This window comes from Anser cygnoides, chromosome 1, assembly GCF_040182565.1.
Source record: "Anser cygnoides isolate HZ-2024a breed goose chromosome 1, Taihu_goose_T2T_genome, whole genome shotgun sequence".
Taxonomy (NCBI): Eukaryota; Metazoa; Chordata; class Aves; order Anseriformes; family Anatidae; genus Anser; species Anser cygnoides.
In genome coordinates, this window is record NC_089873.1 from 212579313 (window position 1) to 212591951 (window position 12639).

General features: G+C 70.8%; 3 protein-coding genes across 5 annotated transcripts; 1 reads left to right on the top strand and 2 right to left on the bottom strand.

Annotated features, from left to right (window-relative positions):
* LOC136789669 (FH2 domain-containing protein 1-like) lies at positions 1 to 3443 on the bottom strand. The gene is made up of 10 exons (XM_066990161.1): positions 3162 to 3443; positions 3022 to 3083; positions 2660 to 2762; positions 2513 to 2598; positions 2340 to 2440; positions 2203 to 2273; positions 2021 to 2128; positions 1000 to 1070; positions 606 to 882; positions 1 to 528 (listed from the first exon to the last, which is right to left on the bottom strand). The coding sequence occupies exons 1-10, from the start codon at positions 3420 to 3422 to the stop codon at positions 112 to 114; spliced, it is 1557 nt and encodes a 518-aa protein (XP_066846262.1). The 5' UTR covers positions 3423 to 3443; the 3' UTR covers positions 1 to 111.
* Positions 3444 to 4113: 670 nt separating this feature from the next.
* On the bottom strand, positions 4114 to 10607 carry ARFIP2 (ADP ribosylation factor interacting protein 2). 3 transcript variants are annotated; one of them, XM_066990168.1, is made up of 9 exons: positions 10473 to 10607; positions 9830 to 9937; positions 9582 to 9690; positions 8082 to 8192; positions 7172 to 7287; positions 6836 to 7057; positions 6337 to 6494; positions 6132 to 6248; positions 4114 to 5735 (listed from the first exon to the last, which is right to left on the bottom strand). In XM_066990168.1, exons 2-9 carry the CDS (start codon positions 9926 to 9928, stop codon positions 5726 to 5728), a joined length of 942 nt encoding a protein of 313 aa, XP_066846269.1. In that variant the 5' UTR covers positions 9929 to 9937; positions 10473 to 10607; the 3' UTR covers positions 4114 to 5725. The 3 variants fall into 3 exon arrangements, with proteins under 3 accessions (XP_066846269.1, XP_066846266.1, XP_066846267.1); XM_066990165.1 differs by having other exon boundaries at positions 6074 to 6248; XM_066990166.1 differs by lacking the exon at positions 8082 to 8192 and having other exon boundaries at positions 6074 to 6248.
* Positions 10564 to 11713, top strand: TIMM10B (translocase of inner mitochondrial membrane 10B). Its single transcript, XM_066990170.1, has 3 exons — positions 10564 to 10698; positions 10863 to 10958; positions 11028 to 11713. The coding sequence occupies exons 1-3, from the start codon at positions 10660 to 10662 to the stop codon at positions 11268 to 11270; spliced, it is 378 nt and encodes a 125-aa protein (XP_066846271.1). The 5' UTR covers positions 10564 to 10659; the 3' UTR covers positions 11271 to 11713.
* The last annotated feature ends 926 nt before the right edge of the window (positions 11714 to 12639 follow it).

Genomic DNA, 12639 nt, shown 5'->3' on the forward strand with positions numbered 1-12639 from the left:
GGGGGTCCCACAACGTTTATTGGCACTCGGGGAACAGACGCGCGCACGGGGAAGGATAAAACCCGGTCGGCTCGGGGCAGGCGCCGGCAGCCCCCGGCTCCCGCCAGGCCTTCAGCTGGGGGGGGGCCCGCGCGCCCCCCCGGCCGCCAGGCGCCGCAGGAAGCCGAGCAGCGCCGAGCCCTCGGAGGGGGGAGCGCGGGCCGGGCCGGGGGCGCCGGGCCCCTTCCGCTGGAAGAGCCCGGCCAGGCCGAAGAGGGGCGCGGGGGCTGGGGCGGGCGGCTCGGGCGGCCGGGGCTCGGGGCCGGGCTCGGGGCCCCCCCGCGGCTCGGGCAGCGCGGGCAGCTCGGGGGCCGTGTGGCGCCGCTGCAGGGCCGGGGGGCCGGCGAAGGGCGGCGGCAGGGCGGGGAGCAGGCGGGGGCCGCCCGGCTCCGCGTCCCGCGCCGAGCAGGAGGCGACGGAGCGGCGCTTCTGCCGCTGGAGCTCCAGCTGCTGCCGCCGCCGCCGCGCCTGCTCCCGCGCCCGGTTCTCCTGCGGGGGGGCGGCGGCGTCAGGGCGCGGCGGGGGCCGGGGGGGCGCGGCGCGGGGCGGGCGGGGCGGGCCGGTACCTGCACGGCGCCGAGGAAGCGCCCCGCGAAGCCGTGCAGCACGGCGCACAGCTCCTGCAGCCCGCCCGGCGCCGCCTCCTCGCAGTAGAAGTCGAGCGCGGCGGCCGCGGTGCGGTGCAGCCGCTCCATCGCCGCCCGCGTCCCGCGCAGCTCCTCCTCGGCCGCCCGCAGGAACGGCGGCAGCCGCGGCCCCAGCCCCGCCGCGCCCAGGCTCCGCGCCCCGGCCAGGCGCCCCGCCAGCCGCCGCAGCTCCCCCTCCACCTCCGCCTGCTCGATCCTGCGGGGCGCGGGACGCCCGTGGCACGGCCCCGCCTCGCCCCGCGCCCGGTGCCAGCCCCACGCGGGCCGCGCCCGTCCCGGGGCAGGGCCCACGCGTGTCCCGGGAACCCCTTACCGCGAGGCCGGGCCCACGTGCGGCAGCTTGCTCGGGAAGTCCAGCAGGCTCCTCTGCATCCTCGCCGCCTCCTGCGGGGCACGCCAGACAGTGTGGCCCCCGCAGCACCGGGACAGCCGGGGGCACCCCCACCGCCAGGCAGAGCCGCAGCCCCACGGAGCAGAGCAGCGGCTGCCCACTTCCCCGTGGGGCTGGTGGCCAGAGCAGGGAGCACACCCCCAGGGCCCCAGACAGATGCAACACGAGGATGGTGCGGGCACGACCTAACTGTTACCACCTGCACTGAAAGCAACTCGTGCAAGTAGTAGATATGTCTGGAAAGGACAACATACCCTTAAGGGTACACGGGGATTTGGGGGGATACGTAGCAGCAGCGGCAGGATGGTCCACACCTGGCCACAGAGGAACAGGCCAATGCCAAGGGACAGCACAGAAGTAGAGGGGAGCAAGCATGCTACTGGCAGAGGCAAGGGTGGCAGTGGCTCTACATGGACAGAACTAGGGAGTGCATAAGCTAAAACACATGCTGGAGCTAAAGCACATGCTGGAGCACATCTGCCAGGAAAACAGCCTCCTCCACATGTGCGGGCCGGGCGTATCCTGGCCAGGGCGGCATGGGAATGACCTTGGGCATGGCAGGGGAAGGAGTGGGAGGCTGCAAGCACACAGCGCAGCGTGTGGGGACACGGTGCCCCTACTCCTGCTGCACCTCATGGCAGCCTGAGATGGAGCCGAGGCAGCACACATTGCTGCTGCCCAAGGTGGCACACGAGAAGCGCAGATGCCACTGCTGGGGTGGTGGGGTTTGGACAGCAGGTCTGAGGAGAGCAGAAGAGCAGTGCAGGCAGTGAGATCATGCCTATGGCAGCCAGGCCTGGAGCTGCTCCAAGGGCCAGGGAGAGGAGCAAGGGGTGCGGGGACCCCTCAGCAGGGAGAAGCTCTCGGTATGAACCCGGTGCTCTGCCATGAACAAGCCCCTCACCTCTAAGCCCTTCCCCAGGAGCAGCATGCCCAAGCTCACCATGGCCACGAAGTGCAGCAGGTCCATGCCTGGCTCATTGGCCTTGGTGTCAGGCAGCTTCAGCAGCGAGGCGATGCGGAAGCCAACAGCGCTGCCGGCGTAGCCGCCCTGGGGTGGGAGCACGACAGTCACCACGGCCCTGCAGAGCGCAGGGTGGGAGAGCGCCCGCAGCGCCAGCTCACCGAGTTGAGGTGGTTGCCCGTGCTGAGGATGAGGTGGAGGATGGTGTGCAGCTCCTCACACTCCAGCAGCTCTGGGGAGGGGGCAAAGGGTGAGCGGGGCACAGGACAGTGCTCCCACACCCCGTGGCACGACTCACCCGTGGCGGCATCCGTCAGGGTCTGGATGGAGCCGCGCAGGGCGCTCAGCCGGGGGAAGAACTCCTCCTGCAGCACGAGCAGCTCCAGGCGCTGGGTGTAGCTGGGGGTAAGGGCAGGGTGAGCGGGGTGCGGACACGGCCCCCCCAGCGCGTGGGGCCCCCCCGGCTCCCACCTGGGCACCTCCGTGAGCAGCAGCATGAAGAGCTCGGGGTCGGGGAGCTGCCAGGGGCTGCCGGAGAAGGCGCGCAGCCGCGCCACCTGTGGGCAGAGGGGGCATCAGGTGGGGGGCGCCGGGGGCCCCCTGCTCCCCAGCCCTCACCTCTGCGGCACCAGGCAGCAGCCGGGACAGCTCCAGCAGCTTCTCGGCCCCGTAGGGCGCCCCGATGCCCTCCTGGATGTCCCGCACGATCTGGCGCACCGGCCTGGGGGAGGGGGGAGCGCATCAGCCACGGGCTGCTGCCCCCCGGGACCCGGACCCCCCCCCCCGCTCCCGCCGGGGGGCCCCAGGGAGCAGACAGGCCTGTGCGCCGTGCCCCTGCTCTCCCCCACGCGTGGGCCCGGGGCGGCCACTCCCGCCCCCCCCCGCCCAGCCGCGCGATGGCCCCGAAGGGGCGCAGGTGCCGCCCGCGCTCCGTGTGCGGGGCCGGGGCTGCCCGGGGGGGCGGCGGGGGCTCCGCTCACCGCTTGAGCTGCTTGAGGAAGACGCCGAGGGCGAGGCTCCGCTTGGGCTCCAGCAGCGCTGCCTGCGGGGCGCGGCGCGGTCAGGGCGGGCGGGGGCGCGACCGGCGGGGACCGGGGAGGGGACGGGACGGGACCCTCACCGCGGGCGGCGGGCGCTGCCCCGGGGCCGCCCCGCGGGGCTCCCGGAACAGCAGCCGCAGGCGGGGCAGGTCCAGCGGAGGCGGGGGGGGCCGCGGCGCCCACACCGAGCGGCGCCCCCGCACCCGCGCCGCGGGCAGCGGCTCCCAGTGCAGCGCCCGCAGCCGCTCGCCCCGCGCGGCCGCCGGCGGGGAGGGCAGCGCCGGGGGCGGCGGGGGAGGAGGCGGCGGCGGCGGCGGCTCGGGGCGGCGGGGGGAGCCCATGGCCGGCGCCGGGGGGAGGCACGGCCGCCCCGCCGCTCTTACGGCCCGGCACGGCCCCGCCCGGCCCCGCCCCGCCCCGCCGGGGGGCCGCGGGTGCCGGCCCCGGCCCCGGCCCCGTCGGCACGGCGCGGCTCGGCACGGCGCGGCTCGGCACGGCCCCGGGAGGAGCGGCTCCTGGCCGAAGCCGCCTCGGCCGCCGCCCGCCGGCCCCGTCCGGGGATGCCCTGCTCCGCAGCCGCAGAAAGCACCGGGAGCCGCCGGGGGAGCGCAGGGCGCGGCGCTCCCGGCGGAACGGGACCTCTGCCGTCCTCGCCTCCGCCCGCAGGACGGGAGCTGCCGTCACCAGCCCCGGGCCGGTCCCTGGAGGAGGGCGAGAGCGGCGGCGGGCGGGCGGGGAGAGGGACCGACCCCCGGGCCCTGCTCCCGAGGGCCAAGAGGCGCCCGGGGGCCCTCACGGTGAGCGCGGGGCCCTCGCGACCCCAGCTCGGGCTTGGGGGCAGCGTGACCCCCGATGCCACTGTGCCCCCCAAGACCCTCTGCTCAAGCCCCACAGAAGCGACAGTGGGACACGAGCTGCAGCCTGCAGGAGAACCGGCCACTGCTGTCGGGAACTGCTGGCACGCGGGGAACCCCCAGGACCAGCCTCCAGCCTGGGAGCTGTGCCCACAGCACCACGCGTACAGGCAAGCTGTATCATTATATTCTGTAGTTTTATTCTGATCTGTACCGTTTTATTCTGATTCGTACCATTTTCTTCTGGAGTCTTACAGAAGTGGAGAGGGAAAGGGGGGCAGACCTTCACCAGGAAAGGGGGGGTTGTCAAGATCCAGACATTAAATTACCAGGAATTAAATTAGCAAGAAAAACAAACTGTCTTGTCTCAGGAGAAAGTGCCCAAGTGCTGCATGTGGCCAGGGCGAGAAGCAATACTCAGCTGGAGCGGGACGAGCTCTCCCAGGCGTGGGATGCCGGCCGGAGCCCCAGCTCTGCTGCGCATAGAAGCGCACCTGCGTCACACACACGGACATGCACATGCACCGGCCCTAGGACGAGGCCGCCCTTTGGTCCTTGGTTCAAGTCCTCGCCGCCCCTCGGTGGCAGCCAGGTCCCTGTGGGTGCTGGGGGAGCGGGGCTGCCTGGCTGGCCCCGAGCAGCACGGGGTGGGAGCACGTCCACGGCTCCTCAGGACAGCAGCGCCCAGTGGCCGTGACCACCCCAACCCCTGTCCGCCCACGGAGCTGACGCGCACGGCCCTGGCCAAGGGAAAAGCAGGGATGGGCGCCGTGGCATGGGAGGCAGCCCGGCACAAGCGGCCCCACCATGCAGGGGAGTGTAGTGTGTGGCCGGGAGCACCAGCCAGGTCAGGGGGGAGTGCAAGATCAGCTGCCTGGGAACACCAGGGATCAGCCGGGAGAGACAGGGCAAGCCCAGAGCTGGGGGGGGGGGGGACAGCAGGAGCCCTGGCCACCTGCCGCAGTGGGGCTGGGACCCCCCCCCCACCCCTCTCAGGGACTGGGAGGGGACTAGGAGTGCCAATGCTGCCCCTCTGCAGCTTTGTCTTCATTTCAAAATAAACTTTTTTTTTTTTTTTGAGGGGGCAGTGGTGTGCCTGGCCTGGCCCTGCAGAACCTGGCTCAGGGCAGCAGGGGAGGCCAGCGGGGGAAGCAGCAGGGACACGTGGAGCCCACGCACCCTCCTGCCCCGTGGGGAGGCAGTGGGAAGCTGCAGTGAATCCCGTCCCATCCTGCAAAGGTGCCTAGTGGGGTCTGAGCGTCCCACCCAGGGGAGGTGGGAGCTGTGGCCCTGTGGGGGGCTGGAGAGGGTGCCCACCGTCCTGCCAGGGGCTCTGCGCTGGGGAGGGAGCACGGGGCCAGGTAGGACAGGACTCTGCCCCAGGGGGAGGCGCAGGCCAGGGGAGCCCCGTCCTCTCCAGGCACCTCTCCCCAGGCAGGAGCAGCGACCCACTCAGAGCCCCTGCCCGCACCCCACCAGGCTCCTGCCCTGTCGGCGCCCCTGGCTGCAGTCGCAGCAGGGCCGAGGCTGCGTCCCCCGCTCACCACTCATGCACGCGGTCTGGCCCTGCACCAGCAGTCAGAGGTCTGAGTTCAGGTCCATGGCTTCCCCGGCCAGAGCGCAAGGTGGGGCAGGCTGGGGGGCTCACTGCTCCTCCAGCCAGGAGGGCTTCTCAGCACCAGGGGTCTTCAGCTTGATGTTGAACTGCTTGAGGGTCTGCTCCAACTGCTGCTGGTTCCCAGCAAAGTAGGCAGAGATGGCGTTGTGAAAGAGCAGAAGCTGCTTGTGCATCACCTTGATCTGGGGAGAGCAGGAGTCAGTGTGCATCCTCCCAGACCCACTGCCCAGCACCCAGGGATGGTGGGAAGGGGCCAGGGCATGACCTGCCCAGCACAGGGGGACGGGACCAGAGCTGCTGCCGCCAGCCAGAAAGCAGCTGCCTGCAGTGGGCAAAAGGCAGGCGGACGGACAGGCGCTCAACTGCCCTTCCCCTCGCGGCTCCCAGCCGCTGCATGGGCACTGCCCATCTGAAGATGCACCTCGGGCACACGGCGGTGAGGCCGCGCAGCCCACGAGACAGGGCCAAGGGACACGCGTGCGCAGCACAGTCCCATCTGGCACCCTGCGGCCCTCCCCACCTTGTTCTCCTCCAAGAACTTGAGCTTGATGGCCACATCAGCACGCAGCTTTTCATACTTGTCCTTGTGGCTCTGAAACTGGCTCTGGGCTGCATCCAGCCGGCACAGGGTGCTGGCGTCCCGGGGACCCATGCTCAGCTCCTCCAGGTCCGTGCGGTAGGCATCATACTCCAGCCTGCACAGGGGCAGCAACAGTCAGAGCTGCACAGTGGCCCCTCCGGCCACCTGCAGCAACCCAGCCCTGGCCCGCGCTGCCGTCCTACCTGGCTGTCTCATACTGCTTGACCGTCATGAGCGTGTCCTCCATGGTCTTGTTCACCAGCGTGTTGATGCTGGAGACAAAGAAGTTGACGGCTCCCAGTAGTGTTTCTCCATTCTTGCAGAGCAGTTTCTGTGTCTCCGCATTGTAACCAAACTCCTCCTGGGGCAGAGAGGAGGATGAGTCAGGGTCTGCAGCAACACAGCTTGTTGTTCTCCTGCCCTCCTCCCACGTGCCCAGAACCAGCTTGGCCCTGGCCGCACCAAGGAAGGGCTGTCACAAAGTCCTGCACCTCTTCCCAGCCCCGTGGCATTCACCAAGCGCAGCTGCCCTCAGCCGCCTCCTGCTTTCCCCGTGTGCCTGGGGGTGCTGCCCAGCAGAGCGCTGCCCAGGCTGTGCTGCCGACCCCGAGGTCACTCTGGGTCTCCCGGTCTCCTTCCCAGACACAGCAGACCAGAGCACCAGCAGAGACAAGGCATGCACCACCACCCCAGCGGGCATACCTGCAGCTCAGGAGACTTCTGGCTGAGGTCCGCAAAGGCATCCCCCAGGGCATGCTGTGTCTGCACCAGGCTGTAGAAGTGGTTGGTGAGAGCCCGCGCAAGCTGCAGCACGCACTCGTACTTGCGCTTTGTCTCCCGGAGCAGCTCGATCTGCGTCTCCAGCTCCAAGTCCACCGTGCGGGAGCCCCGGCCAAACCTCTCCGAGATGAGCTGCTTGGTGCACTGCAGACAGAGGAAGGGGGTGTCAGGGCCCCGTCCCTCCATCCCTGTAGGTCTGCTGCATGGAGAGGCCTGCCCTAGCCCACCCCCTGCCGCGTGGCCGGGTCCCCCGCTCACCTTGTACGTGTTGATGCCCCACTTCTTGACAATGTCAAACTTCTCCACAGCGATACCACGGACGACCTCCTCCCCTCCAACTGGCGGGCTGGGATGGGGCTGGTGCAGCCCAGAGCCTGGAACAGACAGCGCGCTGGTGGGGCTCAGCGCGGGATGCAGCCGCAGGCCGGGCTGCCCGCTCCCAACCATGGCTGGCACCGAGGCTGCTCCCAGGGGTGGCACCGTGCTCCCTGCGGGGCTGCACCGGGGCCTGACAAAGCACAAGCGAAGAGAACTCAGGTATGAGCAGCACCTGGCGCTGCACAGCCCACACCAGGCGCCTCACCCCACACGGGTCAGGGCAGGCGATGGCTTTCCCCTGCCAGCCGGGCACCGTCACTGGCTCTGCCAGAGCCCGCAGTGCCACATGCCTTCTAATCCGCCCGCGGGCATCTCAAGCACACAGCAGAGAACCCGGTGCCCAAAGCCCTTCCAGACAGGTCCCAACACAGGCTCCAGCGCCGGCAGCAGTGGCTGCTACTCAGATGGGAAGTGCTGTCCGCGCCCATCCACCTGCAGCGCTGCTGGTGGGACCAGCCCTGGCACTCCTCATGCCCCCAGGCACAGCGCAGCTGGAGGTGAGACCAGGAGACCGCAGCAGGCGCACCGTGCCTCCCGCAGCCAGGCGCAGCTCGGCGTCACCACCCAGCCACCGGGCTTCAGCAACACCACCTGTGCCCCCAGCACCAGGACCACAGCCGGGCACGGCTGCTGGGGGTGGCATGTGCTGGGGACGCTCCCCACCACGGCAGGGGAAGGAGTGAGCTCTGAGGAACCCCAGAGCGCATCAGATGCCCCACGCCTCAGGCCCAAGGCGGGAAGACCCCAAAGGCCACGTGGTGCCACGGTTGGGCCGGGGTAGCCACAGTACCTGCTGAAGCACCAGCCTGGCTGGCCATCCTGCTGGCGGCAGATGCACTGGGGGTGACGGATGGTCCTCGGGGTGAGTGAGGTTGGACAAGACAGCCTGGAAATGGAGGGGCTGGCAGGAGGTGAGCAGGGAGGGAAGAGGTGGGATGGTGCGAAGGGCACGACAGCAGGAACAGCCAGAACAGAGGATGAGTGTGCAGGGAGGACGGCAGCAGGGGAGCAGATGAAAGTGCGATGTGAAATCAGAACACACACCTGGCTGCCAGACGGACAGCACCGCACCAGAGGTGCCCAGGCTCCTCTCCCGCTCCCTCCCCGCCCCTTGGCACATCCCTGTGCCACTGAGCTGAGAGCTGGGACAGGCCAGGGCTGACAGACACGGGGACGGCAACCACTGCACACGTTCTCCCTGCTGCAGCGGGCTGTCAGCAAAATCCCACGTCCCCTCCATCTGTGCCAATTCACCTGTTCAGCCTGGCACAGCACGGAGGAGCCCGTAGTCAAGCCATCTGTTTGCTGAGGAAGGGATGCATCGGCCAAGAGCCGGGACACAGAGACTCATGCGAAATGGGGACAGGGCGAGAGTGGTCGCTGGGACCAGCCAGCACCTGCCCCGGCTGCAGGCATGCGGCACCAGCAGCAACCCGGCCGCCCACAGGCACTGCCCCAGGTAGCGCAAGGTGCTCGCAGCCAGGCTCTGCCATCGGAAGCACCCACGACTCCTGGGCTGGTGTCAGCCACAAGGGGCAACAACCGCAGAGCCTGGGGCTCAGTCACCCTGCCCTGTGCCCCCCCGCCTGCAGGGAACCCCTTGTCCCTCAGGCACAGCCACCACAAGCCCACGCCAGCACTGTGCACTTCCAGGACCTAGAAGGTGCCGTGACACCAGGCTCTTCCCCACCACCAGCAGAACTCCCGAGAGCTGCGCCCACGTGCCACAAGCTGCAGCCCGGTGCTAGGGGAACCTGCCCAGGGGGCAGAGCCCCCAGCAGGAGCCCCACACCTGCGGAAGAGATGGGCACCAGCGGCCCGGGCCCATGGCACTGCTGTGGCTGCCACGGGCCCAAGAGCAGGGGCTAAGGCTTGGGGCTGGGGCACAGGCTGCTGCTACAGCCTGCCCTGGAGGGGGAGGCGGCAGGCACTTTGTGCCGGTGAGGGACACGACCCCAGCGAGGGGCCCCACAAAACAGCAGCTGGGCCGCAGCAGGGCCACATGCAAGGGCTGCGTTCTGCAGGGCCACGCCACCTCCCAGGGCGGCTGCGGCTCAGAACCGCCTCTGCCTGTGCCCCCGGCCTCCTGTGAGGCCCAGCTGCCCCCGCTGGGCGCCGCACCCCAGGGCAGGACCAGCCTCGACGCATGCCTGCCCCCAGCAGCAGGCAGGACAGGCAGGCAGCGCGCTCTGCTCTGCACCCCCACCAGAGCCCTCCCCTCTGATGCCTGCCAGGCAGCCCGCCGCTCTCGCAGCCCCGTCCCTGCCTGCCGGCACAAGGCTCAGCCTACCTTTGATCGTGCCGGTGGGGATGATGCCTTCGGCGGTGCCCCCGTAGCCGCCAGACACGATGCTGGTTTCGTTGAGGTTGGGCCCTGACACCATCACCTGCTGCAGGTCCTGGGGGAGCAGAAGGAGGTGAGGCGCAGGGACAGGGCCCGGGCCCGGCCTCCACAGACACCGCAGCCCCCACGCGGGGACCTCGGGCCACGCAACCCTCGGCCCCCAGCGGGCCCGGCGCGCCCCCCCCGGCCCAGACCTGCTCTAAGCCGTCGTCCTCGGGCAGGCTGCCGGCGTCCCCGTTGCTGCCGATGGGGATCTCCATGGTGGCGGCCTTGCTCATGATCCCCTCCGACATCGTCGGGGCCTGCGGGGACACAGAGGCCGCGCTGGGGGCCGAAGGCTCGGGCAGGGCCGGGGCGTCCCAGCCCCGGGTGCCGCGGGGACGGCCCCGCTGGGCTCCGGGCCCCGGGGCGGGGCGGGGCGGCGGCTGCTGGCCCCGGGCCCGGCTCAGCGCCGGGAGCCACGTCGCGCGGCCGGGCCGGCCGGGCCCGTTGCGGGTGGCGCCGAGCCGCCCGTTAGCTGGGGCCGGGCGCGCGGCCCGGGGGCTCCGAGCGGCGGCTCCGGGCCCCGCGGGAGGCAGCGCACCGGGAGCGCGGCACGGGGCCCCCCCCGGGCTGCTCCCGCGTCCTGCGGGGGGCGGCGGCCGGCTCGGGCCGCCTCCGGGCACGGCGGGGCCTCGCGGGGGCGGCCCCGCGTCCCAGCCCGGGGGCGGCGGCGACCGGCGGGACCGCCGCCCGCAGCTCCCGGTGCCCGGCCCCCCCAGTCCGCTCCCGGCCCGGCCCCTGCCCACCCCCCCGGCCTCCGGCCCGGTCCGGTCGCGGCGCCCCCGCCCCGCCCACCTGCGCCGCCCCGGCCCCGCCGGGCCCCCCCCGCCGCCTCGGCCCCGCCGCCCCGCTCCGCCTCGGCCCGGCCGCGCCGGAACCGCCGTGACGCCAGGCCCCGCGTGCGGGACGCCGGGACCGGGGCCGGACGTGGCGTCAGGGGGCGGCCCGGGGCGGGCGCGGCCCTCCCGGAAGCGCGGGCGGCATGGAGCCGGCGGCCGAGCAGCAGCAGCAGCTCCGCAGCGTGAGGGGCGGGGGGGGCCGGGCCGGGAGGGGGCGGCCGGGGGGAGCCGGGCCGGGGCGGGGCGGGGCGGGGCGGCCGGGGGGTGCCGGGCCGGGGCCGGGCCGGGGCCGTGTCCGTGTCCGTGTCCGTCCGCGCTCTCGCTGCAGCGCCGTTTTCTCCCGCAGCTGCGGGACTTCCTGCTGGTGTACAACCGCATGACCGAGCTCTGCTTCCGCCGCTGCGTCTCCGACCTCAACCACCGGCTGCTGACGCGGCGCGAGGTGAGCGGGGGCCGGGGCCGGGGGGCCGGGGCCGGCCGCGCCGCCCCGCGCTGAGGCCCGTGCCCGCAGGAGCTGTGCCTGGACCGCTGCGCCGGGAAGCTGGTGCGCTCCAACCACCGCCTCGTGACCGCCTACGTGGCCCTGATGCCCGCCGTCGTGCAGCGCCGCGCCGCCGAGTACCGGGCGCAGGAGGGACCGGCGGCGCCCGCTGCCCCCGCGCCGCCCGACGCCTCCCCTGACGCCTCTCCTCCGGCACCGGCGGCCGCGGCCGGCGGCGGAGCCTCGGCTGGGCCCTCGGGTGCCAGCACGTAGCGGAGCCGCCAGCCCGGCTGCGGCTTCCAGCGGCAGCGGGGGGCCGGGTGGCCGCGGGGCGGCCCTGGGCCCCGCGCTCGCGGTGCCAGGTGCGGTTCCTGGGCTGCAGCAGCCCGGGCCTCCACGCGGGGTTGGTAGCCCAGGTCTGGGGCAGCAGAGCTGCTCTGCGCTGGGGCCGGGCCTTGCAGATCCATGCCCTCTACCGCATCTACGTCAACGGCCAGGTCTGCCTGTCCCCAGGGGCATCAGGGCAGGGACAGCCCCCTGGCCCTGAAGGCAACGAGAAAGGGATCTGCGGCAGCCGCCGTTCTGGCCGGGAAGAGCTCCCAGCTGAACTCTCCATTGCCTTAGCAACTCCTGCACTGGGCTCTCATGCTCCAGAACGGGGGTTCCTGTATTTCCAGGAGGCCGTTTCCTGGTACAATTAAACACTCTCTTCATAATTGTCTCACTGCTAATATGTCACGGGGGAACGCAGGTATTGCTCTGCAAGCACTCCCCTGCACACTGCATCCTGATGGGGCACGGGTGCTTTCCCTGGGGCAGGGATTCACGTTGCTCCCTTCTTTTGCTACCCTTCTTTTGTCCACATTGCGGCTCTGGCATTAGAATAGGCTGCAGGACGTGATGGCGCTGGGACCAGCCCTTTCTCGGGGTGGTGGGGTGCCCACTGCAGCATGGCTGGGCCCAGCCCACAGCCAGGCAGGGCAGCGTGAGAGGTGGCTTAGCCTGGAGAGAGTGGGACCAGTTCCAGCACACTGCACGCTGCTACAAGGCTGCTGTCAATTGGAGTTGGCTGCATCAGGTTATGAGGCTGAGGGTACACAGACGGTTCATAACAGACGCCTGGGATCAACACTGCTGCCCACATAACACGGCGCTGGCGTGAGCAGTGCAGGCTTCCTGCTCCTGCCTCAGTGGCAGGGTTGGCACAGCACGTGCAGGGGCAGCCTGGGGCTGTCTGGACGTGCCCTGCGGCTGCTGTCCCCAGACTCGGGATGTGTTCGAGGAGCAGCGTGGCCGCGGGCTGCAGGGCCGCACTGCCCTGTGGGGCCGGGCACATCCTTGCTGCAGGAGGTGTCCGCAGAGGCTGAGCGGTGACGTGGGAGTGAGACCTGGTGCCAGTGCTGTGCGAGAGGAGAGGCGGCCCCGGCTGTGCTGGTGGCCCAGGGCTGTGCCTGCCAGCCTGGACAACACACCCTCGCGTGGGTTTACAGCACAGTAATGGCCAAGAAAGCAAAGTGAGTGCTTGATGTGATTTGATTGGCTTTGGGCAAGTTTTTAAGGAGAGCCTGGTCCAACTTGTAGGGCATAGCCCACCAACAGTGGCTGCTGAACTTGCCGATTTATGAGACCTGTACTCCAGTCA

Bases quoted from the DNA above. Each gene is read 5' to 3' on its own strand.
- LOC136789669 (XM_066990161.1), bottom strand. From the start codon at position 3,422: ATGGGCTCCCCCCGCCGCCCCGAGCCGCCGCCGCCGCCGCCTCCTCCC. The intron at 2,763-3,021 runs GTGAGCGGAGCC...CCCCTCCCCCAG, and splicing joins TTCCTCAAGCAGCTCAAGCG to GCCGGTGCGCCAGATCGTGC. The intron at 2,441-2,512 runs GTGGGAGCCGGG...CCTTACCCCCAG, and splicing joins CTGCTCACGGAGGTGCCCAG to CTACACCCAGCGCCTGGAGC.
- ARFIP2 (XM_066990165.1), bottom strand. From the start codon at position 9,928: ATGTCGGAGGGGATCATGAGCAAGGCCGCCACCATGGAGATCCCCATC. The intron at 7,288-8,081 runs GTACTGTGGCTA...TGTCTGTTCCAG, and splicing joins CCAGGCTGGTGCTTCAGCAG to GCTCTGGGCTGCACCAGCCC. The intron at 6,249-6,336 runs GTAGGACGGCAG...GCCCCTGTGCAG, and splicing joins AAGCAGTATGAGACAGCCAG to GCTGGAGTATGATGCCTACC.
- TIMM10B (XM_066990170.1), top strand. From the start codon at position 10,660: ATGGAGCCGGCGGCCGAGCAGCAGCAGCAGCTCCGCAGC. The intron at 10,699-10,862 runs GTGAGGGGCGGG...TTTCTCCCGCAG, and splicing joins AGCAGCAGCAGCTCCGCAGC to CTGCGGGACTTCCTGCTGGT. The intron at 10,959-11,027 runs GTGAGCGGGGGC...CCGTGCCCGCAG, and splicing joins GGCTGCTGACGCGGCGCGAG to GAGCTGTGCCTGGACCGCTG.